The sequence below is a fragment of the Colius striatus genome, chromosome 18, assembly GCF_028858725.1.
Source record: "Colius striatus isolate bColStr4 chromosome 18, bColStr4.1.hap1, whole genome shotgun sequence".
Lineage (NCBI taxonomy): Eukaryota > Metazoa > Chordata > Aves > Coliiformes > Coliidae > Colius > Colius striatus.
The window spans coordinates 12,203,954-12,222,795 of record NC_084776.1 but is presented as its reverse complement, the minus strand read 5'-3'; the positions used below and the strand labels follow the sequence as shown (position 1 = coordinate 12,222,795).

The 18,842-nt window shown below is 56.9% G+C and overlaps 2 protein-coding genes across 7 annotated transcripts in view; one reads left to right on the top strand and one right to left on the bottom strand.

The window, feature by feature from the left end:
• Positions 1-10,776, top strand: part of MYH10 (myosin heavy chain 10) — a 109,373-nt gene extending 98,597 nt beyond the window's left edge. Inside the window, exons 33-41 of the mRNA XM_062010693.1 lie at positions 170-382; positions 1,603-1,764; positions 3,146-3,274; positions 4,386-4,474; positions 5,188-5,311; positions 5,393-5,601; positions 7,237-7,345; positions 7,967-8,139; positions 9,219-10,776. Coding sequence (XP_061866677.1) covers positions 170-382; positions 1,603-1,764; positions 3,146-3,274; positions 4,386-4,474; positions 5,188-5,311; positions 5,393-5,601; positions 7,237-7,345; positions 7,967-8,139; positions 9,219-9,363 — 1,353 coding nt within the window. The 3' untranslated portion in view covers positions 9,364-10,776. The remainder of the gene's footprint in view (positions 1-169; positions 383-1,602; positions 1,765-3,145; positions 3,275-4,385; positions 4,475-5,187; positions 5,312-5,392; positions 5,602-7,236; positions 7,346-7,966; positions 8,140-9,218) is intronic.
• The window catches only part of NDEL1 (nudE neurodevelopment protein 1 like 1), a 28,090-nt gene continuing 19,134 nt past the window's right edge, over positions 9,887-18,842 (bottom strand). For 3 of the 6 annotated variants that reach the window (XM_062010700.1, XM_062010699.1, XM_062010698.1), the window contains 2 exons: positions 18,398-18,549; positions 12,200-13,374 (listed from right to left, as the gene is read on the bottom strand). In XM_062010700.1, the coding sequence (XP_061866684.1) occupies positions 13,287-13,374; positions 18,398-18,549 (240 nt within the window). In that variant the 3' untranslated portion in view covers positions 12,200-13,286. Of the gene's footprint in view, positions 10,349-12,199; positions 13,375-15,121; positions 15,157-18,397; positions 18,550-18,842 lie in introns of those variants that run through there. The other 3 variants (XM_062010696.1, XM_062010694.1, XM_062010697.1) reach the window with 3 other exon arrangements.

Below are 18,842 nucleotides of genomic sequence, written 5' to 3'. Positions count from 1 at the left end.
GAGCTGTTTGTTGGAGTCTGTAACACAGACCAGGAGGTGCTGCTCTGCCTCTTCTGGTGTATTATTCCACTCAAGCCTCACAAAATGGACCCTACTGAGTTCTTACAATGTCTTATTCTGCTGTCAGTAACTGCTGATGTCAAGGGTCTCATCAACCTTTGCATTTTAGGTCCATGAACTGGAGAAGTCGAAGAGAGCTTTAGAGCAACAAGTTGAAGAGATGAGGACGCAGCTTGAGGAACTGGAGGATGAGCTGCAGGCCACAGAAGATGCTAAGCTTCGTTTGGAGGTGAACATGCAAGCTATGAAAGCCCAGTTTGAGAGAGATCTGCAAGCCAGAGATGAACAGAATGAAGAGAAAAAGAGGATGCTGGTTAAACAGGTGTGTCTGCTTCACTGCCCTTCAGAGCCAGGAGGGTGGGAGGAGCTTTTGCCAATGCTCTGGGGCTTCAGTGGTAATTTCCTACCAGAAAAATAAACCTCTTTGCATACAGATCCCATCCTTTAGAAATCCCAGGCCTGGATCTTTACAAGCAGCAGAAGAGATTATGCTGAGGACTGGCCACTGTTAATGCTGATCTGCTACTGCTGGTCCTCTAAAAACCCTCCATGAGCAAGCAGAGGTTTAGCTTTGCTGTGTGGATGTATTTCAAGGACTGGGGTGTATGATTTGGAGTTTCAGTCCCATCCTATTTGATGTACAGGAACAAATCTATAGATGCTGAGAGACTGTAATTAAGGAAACACTTTCTAAATGAAAATCATGGCAAAGATTCCAGATTGGCCAGACTTGAGGCTTCTGGTAACACAAAGCAGACCAGAAGGGACTCAAAAAAATGCCTTGAAGATGTCATGCTTGTAAGAGAAGGTGGTTCTAAATTAACACTGAGCTTGGAGGAAAAAACACACAACATTTCAAAGGTTTATCCCAAGAAAGCAAAGAGATACCATTCCTAGGAATCACCAGTATGGAGACTTGAGAAATAAACATGGCCTGAAGGGCTTCTGAAGGTCACTGCAATGCCCAAGTGCTGTTAGCCTGCAGTGACAGGAGCTCTTGCCCTAGCATGAGCAGGGAGCCTGGCTTCAAAACAATTTCTTCTTTCACCTCGATAACCTGTGGCATTTGTGGCTCAGGTTTATTTGTGCATGAGCCTGGCTCAGTTCATGTTGCCTTGCTGCTCAGATACTTCAACCCAGAAGGCTGTTGGTGTATAAATGCTGGCAGCACAGCTGTTGCCAAGGCAATGATTTCATTGGTTTTCCTGAGAAATTGGGATGATTCTACTTCTTATTTTCACCTTAGTGGTGCAATCAGCGTTAGTGACATCTGCCCCAGAGTTGCCACCTAAAGGTGGGTGGGTGTGTGTGCCAGAAGCTGAACAGATGTCTTTGTATCCCTCCTTGTCAGCTCAGACATCTCTGCTTCCAGTTTGCAGGTTGGTTCTGGCCATCTGCAGTGTCTTCCCATATAGTTTGCATTCTGTAGCCTTTTTCCCACTGAATGATGCTGATTCTGCTCTGCAGAAGTCTGGGCTCACTGACAGGGCTGTTGGGGTTCTGTTCCTGGAGCTGAGCCTGTTGGATCTTTTGGCTTCACAGGTGAGGGAGCTGGAGGCAGAGCTGGAAGACGAGCGCAAGCAGAGAGCCCTGGCTGTGGCAGCCAAGAAGAAGATGGAAATGGATCTGAAAGACCTGGAAGGTCAGATAGAAGCTGCAAACAAGGCTCGGGATGAAGCCATCAAACAGCTCCGGAAGCTCCAGGTAGGCACAGCTCTTCCACCCAGCTGCTTCCCCTCCTGGGACACTGCCAAGGCTCTTGCTTTTCATTCAATATTGGAAGGCAGAAGGAGCCCCACTTGAGCTGTTCTGACACAGGCCAGAGAGCATTTGGCCTGAACTGCCCACCTGGTCGGGACAACTCTCATCCTTTTGCCAGGAAGTGGTTTGGATTGGCCCCCACATAGAATCGTAGAATCACAGCATGGTGGGGTTGGAAGGGACTTTTAGAGCTCATCCAGTCCAACCCCACTGCAGGAGCAGGGTCACCTAGATCAGGTCACACAGGAACGTGTCCAGGTGGGGCTTGAAGCCCTCCAAGGAAGGAGCCTCCACACCCTCCCTGGGCAGCCTGTGCCAGGGCTCCCTCACCTGAACAGGGAAATAGGTTTTTCTTATGTTTAAGTGGAACTTTTTGTGTTCCAGCTTCATCCCATCACCCCTTGTCCTGTTGCTGGCTACTATAGAAAAAAGTGCTGCCCCAACCTCCTGACACCCACCCTTTAGATATTTATAAATGTTAATAAGATCTCCCCTCAGTCTCCTCTTCTCCAGACTGAACAGCCCCAGTTCCCACAGCCTTTCCTCAGAAGGAAGATGCTCCAGTCCCCTGATCATCTTGGTGTCCCTGCACTGGCCTCTCTGCAGCAGTTCCCTGTCCCTTTGGAGCTGAGGAGCCCAGAACTGGACACAGGACTCCAGATGAGGCCTCACCAGGGCAGAGCAGAGGGGGAGAAGAACCTCCCTTGACCTGCTGCCCACACTCTCCTTGAAGCATCCCAGGCTGCCATTGGCTTCTTGCCCACGAGGGCACGTTGCTGCTCATGGTTATTTGATGTCAGTCTGACCTTGTCTACTTGTGTAAGTTTGAGGGTTTGAGTCAATGTCAGTAAGTTTTTTACAAGTCAAGAGCTTCACCTCTCCATAAGTTTCATGACCAATGTGTCTGGGCAGCTCTTTACTGGAGTTTTGTCTGTCAAGGACAAAACAGTCGTGACTTGGGGAAATCTGTTACTAGACAACACAGAAAAGGGTAATGAGAAATAAAACCCAAATCTTGGAGCTGTCTGGCATTGACTCTCAGGGGAAGCTTCTCACAGCTTCTCACAAAGCTCCTCCCCCTCCAAACCTTTTCACCCCAAACCAACACAGATGTGCTGTTTCTGACATGAACTGAGTGATGGAAAGATGAGGAAATGCAGCTTCACTGTTCAAATAAGAACAGAAAATGCACTGAAGTGCAAAGAAGCCACTTTGGGAGGAAGGTCTTACCTCTGGAGGGCCAAAATGCTTCAGAGCTGCTAATAAATCTTGCCATTGTCCTCATGCAGTATGTTTTGCTCTTTCCTCTGCATTCCCACTGCAGGCTCAGATGAAAGACTACCAGCGGGAGCTGGAAGAAGCTCGTGCATCCAGAGATGAGATCTTTGCACAGTCCAAAGAGAGTGAAAAGAAGCTCAAAGGTCTGGAAGCAGAAATACTCCAGCTCCAAGAGGTGAGATGGAGATCCACTGAATTTGTTTTTCTTGCTAGGATAAGGTGAACACCAGAGAGTTAAAGTACAGAGCAGCCTGGTGAGTTGAATGGAGAGGTGGGAGCCAGGAGGATATTCTCTTCCCCCTGTCCCAGTGAGCTGCTTACAGCTCTGTGGGACCATGGCAGGGGTCTGGGCTTCAACAACCCAGGCAGAGAAATGAAAGCTTCACCACTGCTTCAGCACATGAGGCCTCACTAAAATTTGCAAGGTGCTTTGAGAGTCTGAAAGGTGCAGTGCAGAGTGTCACTGCCAGAAACCCAGGAGAGCCTGTCACTCCTGGCACCGAGTCCCATCCTGTCCCGTGCCTGGGGCTGGAGCCCTGGCCCAGCCCTCACTGTTCTGTCAGTCTCAGAGGTGACCTGAGACTCACTAGAGCTGCAACATCTCATTCTATGGACTTCAAACCCATCAGCCTTGCACTTGCAGCACATTCAGTTGCCCTCAGCCAGTGCTGGAGGGTTTAAACACTGTGCCAACTGCTCAGAGAGGTGAGGGCGTCCCCAGCCCTGGAGCTGAGGTGCTGAGGGCCATGGGTTACTGGTGGGCTTGGCAGGGTGAGGGGAGGGCTGGGACTTAATGAGCTTAAAGGGCTTTTACAGCCAAAACTACTCTGTGATTCTGTCACCTAGCAGAGTTTTACTGACCCAGGGCTGTTCATAGCCCTCTGCTGAGGCCTGCATGTGCTGTACTTTTCATTCATGCTTTGTACTCTGTAAGAACCTTTAGTGTCTGCATTATACTGCCTGTGTGTTAAGAGTTTGTGACACAATAGTTTTCTGCTGCTCAGGGCTTGAATGTTACTGATCTTCACAGATGGTTTTTATCTCCCTTAACTCTGTGCAAGGAACACCTTGGGGATGGGGAGAAGTAATTCCATTACAGTCACGTAGCAGTCAGGAGGGGAGATACAAAGATGATGTGTCCTACTAGCTGCTACAGCTGTTCTTCTGCTTATCCATGAAAAGACCCCAGGGATTTCACACTTCCCAGCATCCCCCAGCAGTTCTTAGAAGGTGACATTGTTTGCAGAAGCTTTGAGCTAATGGATCTTTTGCTAAACCCTCCCTAGGAGTTTGCAGCGTCTGAGAGAGCCCGTCGGCACGCTGAGCAGGAGAGGGATGAGCTGGCTGATGAGATTGCAAACAGTGCTTCAGGAAAGTGAGTCCTCAGCTGCCCAAATCCTGCACCTGGAGAGCTCCAGGCCCCAGCAGCTGTAGCTCTTGGTGATACCCTCACAAATTCTGCACTAGACCAGCCTTCATGATAAAACTCCCTTGTTGTGAGAAGTGGTGACACAGCAGCTTCTCCTGACAGTTCACAGTCAGCTGGTAGCTCTGTATTGAATCTCAGTGTGTCTTGACCACACTACTGGAGTCCTATGTCCAGTTCTGGGCTCCCCAGCTCCAGAGGGACAGGGAAGTGCTGCAGAGAGGCCAGTGCAGGGACACCAAGATGATCAGGGGATGGAACATGTGTGTGAGGAGGAAAGGCTGCAGGGCTCTGGGGCTGCTCAGCCTGGGGAAGAGAAGCCTGAGAGGGGATCTCATTTGTTTAAAAAGGGGATGGCAAGAGGATGGGGCCAGTGTTTGTTGTGTGGTGACAAGGGGTAACAGGCACAGGCTGGAGCACAGGCAGCTCCAATGGCACAGGAGGAGCAAGTCCTTTGGAGCTGAGGTGAGGGAGCCCTGGCCCAGGCTGCCCAGGGAGGGTGTGGAGGCTCCTGCTCAGGAGGTTTCCAACCCCAGCTGGACACGTTGCTGTGCCCCTGATGGAGAGAACCTGCTTTAACAGGGGCTGGGGCTGGATGAGCTCTGCAGGGCCCTTCCCACCCCACCAGCCCATGGTGCCCTGATTCCAAGCCTCCCTCACAGGTCGGCACTGCTGGACGAGAAGCGGCGGCTGGAGGCGCGGATTGCGCAGCTGGAGGAGGAGCTGGAGGAGGAGCAGAGCAACATGGAGCTGCTCAACGAGCGCTTCCGCAAGACCACGCTGCAGGTGAGTCCTCTGCAGGGGCAACTTGGGTCTCAGAGTGTTTCTCTGAATGTCACCAACTGCTCTGCTGTTCCTCTCTGCAAGGTTGACACCCTCAACTCAGAGCTGGTCGGCGAGCGCAGCGCTGCCCAGAAGAGTGAGAACGCACGGCAGCAGCTGGAGAGGCAGAACAAGGAGCTGAAAGCCAAGCTGCAGGAGCTGGAGGGATCTGTGAAATCCAAGTTCAAGGCAACAATTTCTACTCTAGAAGCCAAGATTGTGCAGCTAGAGGAACAGCTGGAGCAGGAAGCCAAGTAAGGAGGGGCAGGGGGAAATCAGTTTGCCTGTGTTTGCTCTGATGGGTGAATGTCTGAGACCTCTGTGCCTTGAGTCTTTGTTAGACTGAGGTGGCAGCTCACAGCACAACATGAGGGTTTGGCACCTGGAAGCCTACTCAGGAGCCACACTCAAACAGGGCAGCTGTAAAGTAACTGGGCTGCAAAGCTTCACAGTCTGTTTGCTCCATAACTGAAACTCCTGAATGTGGCTATTGACTGGCTGCTAATCCCAGGAGCCCCGAGATGCTGAGACAAGATGGAACATCATCCTCTTGAGACAGCTGGTCACTTGGGTTGGAGGAAACAAGCTGGGCAGTTTAGTTGTTACTTGAGCAGCTTCAGTTAGTTCAGATGAATCCTTTGCTCTGCAGAAGTGTTTCTGCAGTGAGAGCTCTGTCTGTTCTTGCCATCTTGGTCCTCCAAATGACATCAAATGACACACTAGTGGCACCAAACTGGGATGAGGGGCAAATTCACTAGAGGCTGTGCTGCCATTCAGCAAGATCTGGATCAGCTGGAGAGTTGGGCAGAGAGAAACCTCCCGAGGTTCACCAAGGCCAAGAGCAGAGTTCTGCAGCTGGGGAGGAACAACCCCCCTGCACCAGGACAGGCTGGGGATTACCTGCTGGAGAGCAGCTCCAGGAGAGAGACCTGGCAGTGCTGGTGGGCAGCAAAGAACCATGAGTCAAGAAGGCCAAGAGCTCTCCTCCCCCTTTACTCTGCCCTGCTGAGGCCTCATCTGGAGTCCTGTGGCCAGTTCTGGGCTCCTCAGCTCCAGAGGGACAGGGAACTGCTGCAGAGAGGCCAGTGCAGGGACACCAAGATGCTGAGGGATGGAACATGTGTGTGAGGAGGAAAAGCTGTGAGACCTGGGGCTGTTCAGCCTGGAGAAGGCTGAGAGGGGCCCTTATCAACACTTAGCGTGGGTGTGTAGAGGATGGGGCCAGTGTTTGTTGTGTGGTGGCCAGTGCCAGGACAAGGGGTCACAGGCACAGGCTGGAGCACACAAAGCTCCAGTGGCACAGAGGAGAAAGTCCTTTGGTGCTGAGGTGAGGGAGCTCTGGCCCAGGCTGCCCAGGGAGGGTGTGGAGGCTCCTTCTCAGGAGGTTTCCAACCCCAGCTGGACACGTTGCTGTGCCCCTGATGGAGGGAACCTGCTGTAGCAGGGGCTGGGGCTGGATGAGCTCTGCAGGACCTCTCTCACCATCCTGGGACCCTGTGATCCTATGAATGTGGTTTTTTAGCCAGCTTCTCCCAGAATCTGAAGCTGAGCTGTCTCAGCAGCACCTCCCTTCTTTTTGCACCACTGCTTCTGTGGGAGGACCATGTTAGTGGTTGGCAGTGACTGTGAAGCTGCTCCTTTCAGCCTCATGGTGAAGGGGCTCCTTTTCTCCCTCTGTGCTGGCATCACTGGGATTGGGGCTGCTCCAGGGCTGAGGCTTGTGCTTCAGCTCATCCCCCAGGTCAGTGTGGGGCTGGGGATGGTGGGGGATGTTATTAGGGGTTTCTCAGCATCCTTTACACCACGAGGCCACAGTGTTTGTGGAAGGCCACATCTGCTGTTCCCTGCTGTCAAGCATTGGGACAAACAATGGCTTTGGGATGTTGCAGGGAAAGAGCAGCTGCCAACAAGCTGGTCCGTCGCACGGAGAAGAAATTGAAGGAGGTGTTCATGCAGGTGGAGGATGAGCGGCGCCATGCAGACCAGTACAAGGAGCAAGTGAGTCCAGGCCTTGGCTTTTGGAGGCTGCTTTTCTGGAAGGGCCAATAAAACCTTGCTTTGGGTAGAAAGGGCTTCTTGAGAAGCACTTGAATGAGAAGATCTAAGAGTATCTCTCTTGACTAAACCACTGGAGTGGTTCCCAGCAGTCAGACCCTCCTGTGTTGACTTTGGTGGGATGGTCTGTTGTACATCCTGGCCTTCCAGAGCCCCAGGGGCTGCTCTGGCCTCCCAGGGGCTGCTCTCATCAACCGGTGGCTGGTCTTATCAACCAGAGGTTGCTCTGGCCTCCCAGGGGCTGCTCTGGCCTCCCAGGAGCTGCTCTGGCCTCCCAGGGGTTGCTCTGGCCTCCCAGGGGCTGCTCTGATCTCCCAGGAGCTGCTCTGGCCTCCCAGGGGCTGCTCTGATCTCCCAGGGGCTGCTCTGGCCTCCCAGGAGCTTCTCTGGCCTCCCAAGGGCTGCTCTGGCCTCCCAGGGCCAGGAGCTCTGCAGCATTTCCAGGAGCCCAGGCTGGAGTCTGCAGTGGCCGCTGGTTCCTCCCAGCCAGGGTGGTCAGGAGGGACAGGGTGTTGACTGAGCCCTGTCCTGGTTGGATCCTAAGCTCCTGGGTTTGTGTTTCAGATGGAAAAGGCAAATGCCAGGATGAAGCAGCTCAAACGGCAGCTGGAGGAGGCTGAGGAAGAGGCCACCCGGGCAAACGCCTCCCGCCGTAAGCTTCAGCGCGAGCTGGACGATGCCACAGAGGCCAACGAGGGCCTGAGCCGGGAGGTCAGCACCCTGAAAAACAGGCTAAGGTGAGTGCTGCAGGGGGCAGGGCCCTGCCAGGCCTGGTGCCCACACACCTCTCTGGGTGTGCATGGGGAGCAGCCAGCTGCAGGAGCAGAGCTGGGGCATGGGCTGGAGCCTGCTGGGAGCTGCCGCTGAGTTGGCTGATCCCGGTCACAGAAGCCTTTGGGCTGCAAAAGCCCTTTAAACCCATCGAGTCCAACTGTTCCCCAGCACTGCCAAGGCCACACTGACCCCTGGCCCTCAGCAGAGGTGAAGGTGACAGGAGGTGGCTCAGGTGTGTGTCCCTGGGGCTGGGAACTGATCCCAGCCTGGGGTGAGTGTTTAAGCATCTCCCTTGAGCGGCTCTCTGAGGCCAAGCCCTGTGTCGAGCACAGATGGGAGCAGGCAGCAGGGAGGCTGCTTGGGGGAAAACCCCCTGGAGAGGCAGAGAGGGGCAGGGGGGGATGGAGAGTAGAGCAGGGGGCACTTTGGAGCAGTTGGTGGCTGTTGATCCCCATCAGGCTGGTGCTCGGCGCCTCTGCAGAGATGGCACTGCCAGTGACTTGGGGCTTGGGGACCGGAGGTGCTGCTGTACACTGAGCAGGAGCAGCAAGGTGTGATGGAGCACAGTGTGTCTCCTTGGTCTGAGATGGGGGGATAGGGTAGGATAGGATAGGATAGGATAGGATAGGATAGGATAGGATAGGATAGGATAGGATGGAATGATTCTGGTTGGAAAAGCCCCTGAAGCTGCTGCAGTCCCAGCCCTGCCCTCACCCTGCCCAGCCCAGCACTGACCCACACCCTCAGCACCTCAGCTCCACGGCTTTGGGATCCCTCCAGGGCTGGGACTCCCCCAGCTCCCTGGGCAGCCTGGCACAGGGGCTCACACCCCTCTCAGGGAAACAGTTCTGCCTCAGCTCCAGCTTCAACCTCCCCTGGGGCAACTTGAGCCCGTTTCCTTCTGTTCTGTCATTTGTCACTGGAGAGAAGAGCTCAAGATGCCAGTTGTGAATCTCTCTCTGTGGGTGACCCAGGGCTGAGGGGGGGAGGTGGGTCAGGGCTGGCCCAGACTCTCACAGCCCCCCTGTCACTGCCCCTGCAGGAGGGGGGGACCCATCACCTTCTCCTCGAGCCGCTCGGGCAGGCGGCAGCTGCACATCGAAGGGGCCTCGCTGGAGCTGTCGGATGACGACACGGAGAGCAAAGGCGGCGACGTGAACGAGGCGCAGCCGCCCCCCTGCGAGTAGAGCCGCGGGCGCCTGCATGCACAGACCTCAGCCCACGGCCCCGGGACCGCGCGGGGAGACGCTCCTGACCACCCAATGCCTTGTGGCCCTGAACCTGCCTTACGGACGTCGGCGCACCGCAAGGCTGCTCCTTGTAGGTCAAACCATGTCTTAAGGCTTCTCCAGCCTCCCCCTGCTTCCCCCAGAGGTACAACAGCTTGTTTTTTACCATAGAGTAACAACCTGGGATCGTCTCTGTGCAGCGCATCTGTTCTCCAGATCCTCATTCTAAAGCCATTTTATAAAGCATCATGTGAAGGATGAAACTTTGGGGTTGGTTTTAGTTGGTTGTTGGGTTTTTTTATTGATACAAACTCCATTCCCAGAGGGTGGGTGGTCGGGAAGGGGCCCCTTGTCATGACTATGCATGCTTGGTTGTACAGACACCATCCTTCCAGCCCTCCAGGCAGCCCCTGGCAACCCCCAACCCCCCCCCCCAGGGGCTCACCCACCACCAAACCCCACCTCTCTCTCTCCTCTCTCTCTCTTTCCTTTCTCCTCATTGTGATCACACACAATCAGCGAGTGAACTGTGAAAAAAAAGAAAGAAAAAGACAAAACAAGGCCTTGGGAAGCGTGGAGGGAAGGGCAGGGATGAGCCAGACCTGGAGGGAAGGGCAGGGATGAGCCAGTCCATTTGTCACCTGCTATCTCACTTCTCAGCACTCACCTCATCCCTCAGCCTTCAGGCAAACCCCAGCAGCCCCCCTGAGCAGCCCCTGTGCAGAGGCTCAGCCTCACCCCCTGCAAAGCAGAAGCCCCAGCACACAGACACAACGGCCCCGCTGCCAGGGGCTGGGGCTGCTCCTGCCACACGCCGGTGGATGTCGGATCCTTCTGTGTCGCCCCTGGTTCTGTTTCTCCTCCGGAGCAGTATTACAGCGAGTAGTTAGTGTGTTCTTTCTTTTGTTGTCGTTGTTGTTGTTGTTGTTTCAATAGCTGGAAACTGACATTACAGAAAGTGCCTTAGACACTACAGTACTAAGACAATGTCACGTATATGATTTGCCTATATAACAATGAGTTAATGTATTCATTTTGAACTGTGCTTCATATCATGGACCTCTCTAGTCCCAGTGGTATTGATAGTAGTGACAAGGAATCAGTGTTAATTAGGACCCTCTCTCTGCCTCCTGCTCAGAAACAAACATGGAGCCTCCCCTTTTTTGTTGTTGTTTTGGGGTTTTTTTGGGTTCAAAGCTTTAACATCTGTCGCAAAGGTTTTTGTTGTGTGTGTGTGTGTGTGTGTTTGGGTATTTTTAATCAAAACTGGCTGTTGACCACCAGGCATCTGACTGCAAAAATATCTTGTTTTCTTGTATACCCATATTTCTAGACAATGATTTTTGTAAGACAATAAATTTATTCATGATAGCTGCGGCCGCCTGCTCTGATTCCTTCCGGAAGAGCCGTCTCCCGAGGCTGGCTTAGACCCTAATAAACGCCAATATGACTGGAACCTGCCTCTTCCCTTCTTCCTCTTTTCTTTGCTTAACGTTTGGGGTCTTGGATCCTTTTTATTTTGACCTGCACACAGCACCTCAGGGCTGAGCTTTTTGGCCTTGAGCTCCTGCAGCACGGGAGCAGGGGCTGCTCCTCGTCCTGCGCTGAGCGTCCTGTGTGGCCATGGGCTCTGCTCGGGGGGCTGTGGGGCTGAGCTCACCCCAGCACTGCTGGGGGAAGGGGGGTGGCTGTGTCTGCACAGAAAGCAGGGCCCAGGAGGGATCTGCACCTTCCTAGAGAGGTGAGAGGAGGATGAGTGGGGCAGGCTCAGCCACGGCTCTTAGGCCCCCAGAGGCTGGGAAATGAGTGGTGGGAGCTGCCGTCACCCTCACCGGGGAGGTTTGGCTCCAGCTGCCCACGGTGGGCTCTGCAGTGGGACCGTGTCAGTGCCCAGGAACTGTCCTCAACGCCCCTGGGCCTCTTGTCCTCAACTGCCTCCTCCGAGGGTGCTGGGGCTGCTCCTGCTGGGATGGGCACAGGGGTGGCTGAGGGGCCTTTCCCTCCCTCAGGCACCGCCACGCCGCAGCCCAGCCCTGGCCCTGCAGGGGCCGCGGCTGCCTCTGACCTGGCAGCTTTTAAGGCAGGGGCACAGTGCTGAGGGCGATGGCAGCTCCGCACACAGGGAGCTGCTCGCGGCGGGGGCTGCGGCGTTCCCGGCCTTGGGGAAGGACGGGGGGAGCCCGGAGCCGGGGGGGGTTTAGCTGGAGCCCGGAGCTGGGGGGTGTCCATCAGGAGCCCCGAGCTGGGGGTGCCCAGCAGGAGCCCGGAGCCGGGGGGGTTCAGCAGGAGCCCGGAGCCGGGGGGGTTCAGCAGGAGCCCGGAGCTGGGGGTGCCCAGTAGGAGCCCGGAGCCGGGGGTGTCCAGCAGGAGCCCAGAGCTGGGGGTGTCCAGCAGGAGCCCGGAGCCGGGGGTGTCCAGCAGGAGCCCAGAGCTGGGGGTGTCCAGCAGGAGCCCGGAGCAGCGGCGGGGGGTGCAGGGGGGGCAGCGGGAGCCAGGGCAGCTACTGCAGGGCCGGGGCTGCGGGACCCAGCAGCGGCCAGGGGCTGCTCAGCCCCGGTGTCGGGCGGTGGGGAGCGGGCACAGGGCCGGGAGCGCCCCGGTGACACCCCCGGGCCTGGCCCCGCGGCTCTGCGGAGGGAAAAGCCATCGGGGGGCTCGTGGCCAGCGCCGGGGCTCGGCACACGGGCTGTGGCCGGCCGTGGGGCTGCGGCCCCGCTCCCCCACAGCACGAAGGCGAAGGGCCGGGGGCTGCGCAGCAAAACAGCCACGGCCACGGCTTGTCAAAATCCAGCGATTCCACGTTAAAAGACCTTTATTGTTGGAAGATTCCTCTCCCCTGTTGTGTCTCGGCCCGCTGTGTCCCTGGGCTGGTCCTTACACTGGCCTATGGAAACATGCCGGAGAGACTCCGAATAAATAAAGCTCCAAAGCCCAAGTTATGTACAAAGATCTGAGGCAAAGATCGTTATGTTTACAAACCTATATACAGGAAAACAAATGTAAACAGTCAAATGCAGCAGAGGACGCACAAGGGGAAGGACCGACAAGCCCTGACGGCGGAGGGGGCTGGAGGTGGGGGGAAGGGGGCTCCCACCTCCCTTCTGCTGGGGCCAAGGGCTATTCTCAGCGCTTGGAAATCAACCCGACAGACACAGCCGTCCAGCGCTGCAGGCTCGCTGCAGGAATGCACCGACTCTGAGGCACACGGACAGAGAAATCGCACAAACATGCTGCTTCAAAGCCCCACACGGGAACACAGGCGCCCAACACTCTCACAGAAGCCCGGAGGTGATGCTGTAGAACCCAGCCGTATATTACAGAGCTCGGACGATGGTTGTGTCGGGGGGGCAGGATCCGGGGAGGGGGCTGAGCGGGTCCGTGGCACCGGCCCCGGGAGGGAGCGGCAGCGGCTGAGCCCGGCGCTGCGCGGGGGGGAACGGCCTCAGCTGCTGGGACGGGGCCGTGCAGGGCTCTGCTCCTCCGCCCGGCCCGACTGGCCGCAGCGGCCACAGCGAGCGCGGCAGCGGCCCGAACTGAGCCCCAGAGCTGCAGCCGCTGCCGAGCAGGGAGCGGGCAGCGTCTGTGTCCCGCCAGAGCCACGCCAGGAGAGAGAACGCGAAGGTGAGCCCAGCTCCGGCGTGTCCCGGGCCGGGTCCGGAGCGGTGCCGGGCGGCGGGAGGGGCGCTGGGCGCGGGGTCCCGGGTCGTGCTGCGGCGGCGGGACGGGGCGGGACGGGGCGGGACGGGACGGGGCGGGGCGGGACGGGGCGGGACGGGGCGGGACGGGACGGGGCGGGACGGGGCGGGACGGGACGGAGCAGCTTCTTCTCGTGGCGGGCTGAGAAAAGCATCCGCAAGTCCGAACACGACCCCGGCGCGGGCTCATACGCTCAGGGGCAGCATCCCGGGCGCAGAGGATGGGCGGGAGGCTCCCAGGCCGCCGGGACCTTGATCAAAGCCGTTCACTGCCCTGCGAAGCAACGAGAGACGGGCGGGTCAGCGCGGAGCGGCCGGCGCCGCCTCCCCTCGCCCCAGCAGCCCGCACGCAGCCCCGAGCGCCGGCCCCGCAGCACACAGCGATGTGCAGCGGGATGGGGCTGGCTCCACGCGTGGCCCCGGGGCCCTGACGGGAGCTGGAGGGGGGACACGGCTCTGCCCCGCGCCGGGTCCTGCCCCTCAGGGGGCTCTGCCGGAGCAGGCACACGGTGGGGCACGGCAGAGCTGCCTCTGCCCCGGGCTGGGCTGCAGAGGGGCATCGGGAGCCTCCGCAGCCTCAGGTGCCGCGGGCTCCCCCTTCCCCAGGCTGCTGGGAGAGGGAGAGGCACGGAGACACCGGGAGAGGGGGCGTGCATCTAACAACACTGCCATCCCTCCTCTGCTGGAACGCGGCTCAGCCTCTGCTGGTCCACCACCACGGCCACAGCCTCTGCACCCTGAAGCGACTGTGCCCGTGCCAGCACCACACAGCACAGCACCAGCACCAGCCCTCCCAGCAGAATGTTGGGGGCTGGAAGGACCCTGCGGAGCTCATCCAGCCCCAGCCCCTGCTCAAGCAGGTTCCCTCCATCAGGGGCACAGCAACATGTCCAGGTGGGGTTGGAAATCTCCTGAGAAGGAGCCTCCACACCCTCCCTGGGCAGCCTGGGCCAGGGCTCCCTCACCTCAGCACCATTCTCCTCTGTGCCACTGGAGCTGCCTGTGCTCCAGCCTGCACCTGATCAGAACACCCCTCATTATCAGCATTGATAAGATTCCCCCCTCAGCCTTCTCTTCTCCAGGCTGAACAGCCCCAGTTCCCACAGCCTTTCCTCTTCACACACATGTTCCATCCCCTCAGCATCTTGGTGGCCCTGCCCTGGCCTCTCTCCAGCAGTTCCCTGTCCCTCTGGAGCTGGGGAGCCCAGAACTGGCCACAGGACTCCAGATGAGGCCTCAGCAGGGCAGAGCAGAGGGGGAGCAGAACCTCCCTTGACCTGCTGCCTACACTCCTCTTCATGCCCCCCAGAATGCCACTGGCCTCTTGCCCACGAGGGCACTGCCTCCTAGGGCTGACCTGCAGGAGCCTGAACAGTAAATGACTGCTGAAAGCACCTTGGAGAGCAGCTGCAGAAGAAAACAAGAGGAAAAGCGACTTTTCAGGTCTGTGGGTGCCTCAGAGCCACCCCTTCCCCCCTGGGCAGCAGCAACAGCACACAGTGTCCCTGTCCCACAGCTGTGCCAGCTGCCAGGGCTGCTGCCAATGAGCAGGAGCTGGGCTGTGTCCATCCAGACAGCTCAGCCCACACTGTGCTCCCCTGCCCTGGAGCCCTGGCTCCCAGCAGCTCTGTGCCTTCGGTGCTTTCCTCATGGCCACAGCCCATCATGGGCCCAGAACCAACAGAATGTTGAAGGAAAGACACAACCAAAGGGCAAAGGAACTTCCAGAGTGAAGTGAATGGAAAGCAGGGATAGTCCATCCCATGTCAGTGCTCCCCATTGCCCCAGAGCATGCCTGTAGCTGCAGAGACGTCAGCTGCAGCGAGGAAGCCGCCAGCACTTGGGCAGAGGGTTCAGAGGCCCCAGCACCAGAGAAGTTCCATCTGAAGTCAGGAGAGGAAAGCCTGAGGCTTTGCTCTCATCTTGTTAGTGTGCAGTGCTGAGAGAGCCCCCTCATGCAGGTAGAACCACCAGCACCACTTAAAGCCATGCAGCCCATCAGCACAAACAAATGCATTTACCCATGACCAAGGTGGGGAACACGACCTTCTCACGCCTGATGGAGAGAAATGGAGAGAGGTTATGCACAGCACAGCCACCCTGCTGGGCACAGCTCTGCTGCAAGGGAAAGGGGGAAGCCAAAGTGTTAAACTAAACCTGACCACAGCTCTCCTCTGTGGAGGTAAAGCAACTACTCTGCTGGGGCAAGTAGAGGGGGTGAGTTCTATGCCCAGAGCCCTGCCAGGCCTGGTGCAGGATGTGGGGTTACCCACAGCTCCTTCCTTTCCAGGGCAACATTTGCTAAGGTGAAGGAGGGAAGGGGAAGAAGACCCCAAGCCCACAGTCTGAGGTGTTCCCAGCAGGGCTGCAGATAGTGGCAACCACTGTAGCAATCCAGCTCTGTGCTCACAGGGCTGCTGGGAGTGGGCACAGGCACCTCCCAGCATCCCAGCTTTGGCTTGGAAGAAAAGAGCCATCATCACCTACAAGGCCTCTGGCATTGCAGAGCACAGGAAGGGGGGCAGGGAACAGCAAGTTCTTGTGCCCCTGGCTGAGGGGAACCTGCTTGAGCAAGGGATGGGCTGGATGAGCTCTGCAGGGCCCTTCCAGCCCCTACCATGCTGGGTGTGTGGGAACAGCCAGCCCACGCTGCCCCAGCTCTGCTGGCCAAGAGCCTCTGTGGGGCCCAAGGTCAGAGCCATTTTGTTCCCCAACTGGATCAAAGTCAATAACCAATAAAGAACAATTCCAACAGCCAAAAAAAGCCCAATTCTCTGTCTGAGAAGGTGCTCAGGTTCTGTTCTGCCAGGTCCTGGCATGTGGACAGGAACAGCATCTTCCTGAAGGAAGGAGTCAGGGGGAACCCAACCCTGCAGCAGACCCTGGTGGGGTTTCAAGCAGCAGGTAAGGTCCTGCCTCTGCCAATTCTCCTGCCCAGCTTTGGTGCTAGCCACTGTGCTAGCCCATGGCCTCAGCTGCCTGCTCAGCAACACCCTGTGAGCAGAGGGCAAGTGTTTGATGGCAGAAGGAGAGTCATAACCAACACACAGGCAGAGGAGGGACTGTAAATGGAGCTGTGCTGATATGGTTGGGCTTCCTCTGTCCAGCCCCACTGGCCAAGTCTTTAAGCAGCTGCTGCAGATGGGATCAGATCTACAACCACACGTGGCTGTTTCAGGCTCCAGAGACAACCTGGGGCAGGGAGAGGAGTTCAGGGGCTGAAGGGAGGAGAGGACATCCCTGAGCTCAGCCCCTGGAACCCAGCCAGCCCAGTGCCTCTGGATCTGACACCAGCACTGCTGGGAGCTCAGGGCTCAGCTCATGGAGACAGCTGCTCATTTTGGCAGCCAAAGGGACATAGGATTTACAGAGCAGAGTGAGGATGTGTGCAGAGCATTGACACTCTGATCACCTCCAGCTCAGCAGCCAGGGGGGCCACAGGCCACCAACCCCAACATGAGCCATGTGTGGGGGTGCAGAGCCAGGAGAACAGGGCCACAGCATGTTGGGCATCTCCATTCCCTTCTCTACCCTACTGACACCCTCCAGCTCCGCTGCAGAAGTTACCCACCAGCAGGCTGGATCTAAGCCTTTGCCAGCTACAAACAGCTCCCAGCAGCCAGCCCAGACCACAAGTGTGATGACAATCTGGGTAATTAAAAGTGACTCCCATCCCACAGAGTAATTGGCTTCTCCATCAGTGCCCAAGTTGACACAGCCCCCCTGCCAGGAGCAGCAGCATCTCTGCCTAGCACCTGCCCTGACAGCTCCCACCCCAAAGGCAGCACCACAGCCAGCCCCAGCTCTGCCCAGTCTGTACATGGCACTGTGCTGCCATCCAGTGACCTCTGCACAAGGTGACAGTGGGACACAGAGGAACCTCCTGAGGGGCACCAAGGGCAAAGTCCAGCAGCTGGAGAGGAACAACCCCCTGCAGCAGCACAGGCTGGGGGTGACCTGCTGGAGAGCAGCTCCAGGAGAGAGACCTGGCAGTGCTGGTGGGCAGCAAAGAAACGTGAGCAGCAACGTGCCCTCGTGGCCAAGAAGCCAATGGCAGCCTGGGGGCATCAAGGAGAGTGTGGGCAGCAGGTCGAGGGAGGTTCTGCTCCCCCTCTGCTCTGCCCTGCTGAGGCCTCATCTGGAGTCCTGTGTCCAGTTCTGGGCTCCCCAGCTCCAGAGGGACAGGGAACTGCTGCAGAGAGGCCAGTGCAGGGACACCAAGATGCTGAGGAGATGGAACATGTGTGTGAGGAGGAAAAGCTGTGAGACCTGGGGCTGTTCAGCCTGGAGAAGAGAAGGCTGAGAGGGGCCCTTATCAATGCTGATCAGTCCCTAAAGGGCAGGTATCGAGAGGATGGGGCCAGTGTTTGTTGTGTGGTGGCCAGTGCCAGGACAAGGGGTCACAGGCACAGGCTGGAGCACACAAAGCTCCAGTGGCACAGAGGAGCAAGTCCTTTGGTGCTGAGGTGAGGGAGCCCTGGCCCAGGCTGCCCAGGGAGGGTGTGGAGGCTCCTGCTCAGGAGGTTTCCAACCCCAGCTGGACACGTTGCTGTGCCCCTGATGGAGGGAACCTGCTGTAGCAGGGGCTGGGGCTGGATGAGCTCTGCAGGGCCCTTCTCACCCCCACCACTCTGAGATTCTGTGACAGCAGCTTCACATCTCCAAACTCTTCATTTCCACAAGCTGCAAGAAACAGTGACTCTCCAATCTCTGAATGGCACTGTGCCCTGCCGCCCACACAGCAAGGAGACTCAGCTCAAACGAGGCTGATGGAGGAGGCTCAGCCTTTCTGCTCCATCCATGGCACTTGTCATGATGGTGGGAGCTCATTTCATTCTCTAAAATAAATTCAGGAGTGGGCATGTGCTGGATATTGGCATTGAAATGCAGTGGCTTGATGTGCAGCACAGATTGCTGCTGTGCCAGGAGAACAGAAGGTGCTTTGCCCACTGCACACCCAGGGAGGAATACTGGGCTTTTCACTCCCTGAGCAATTCAGGGCTCCTGTACAGCCACAGACCTTGTGATGTGAGGGGAAAACCCTCCTGCTCAACCACTTCTCAGTGTCTCAGAACAGCCCTTGACCACAGGCAAGCCACAGCACACACGGGGTAGTTTTTCTTCCATGGCTGACAGCACAGCACAGGGACAGATTTCCACCCCCCAGCAGCTACAGTTACAGTTTTAATTACAGTTTCTTTCTTCTGATAGAGAGAGAAGAAGCCAAGAACAACTTCTGCTCCAAGTAGCACCCTGAGACACACTCCTCTTTAGGGCTGAGATGGATCCTTCCTTACCCTTTGTCAAAGAAGGAGGTGTGCCCTGGGTGAGGGTACTTTGTGCCATTGCTGTTCATCATGCCACTGGTCACAGTCCCTGAAATGTAGGATTTCCTTGAGGCCTGGTCCTTGGCAAAGTTTCTGCAAGCAGCTAATTTGGATTCTAAGGCCTGTGAAAAGAGAAGAGAAAGAAAACACGTCAACAGAAAGTAATACCAGTAAGGGAGAGTGTTCATCAGAGTATCAGTGTGCTGCTTGGGTTGAAGCTTTGACAGGACCCCAAGATCTCTGTGATGCTGACTCCAGGGTGATCACAAACTGAATGAGTGGGGACAAAGCTGTTTGCTCTGTCACCCAGTCACAAAGGGCAGCCCCACACTGAGATGCTGATGCAGGCTGACTCAGTTCCATTAGGGCTCACATCACAGAACACATCAACTCTCAATTAATTACCTAAAATAGG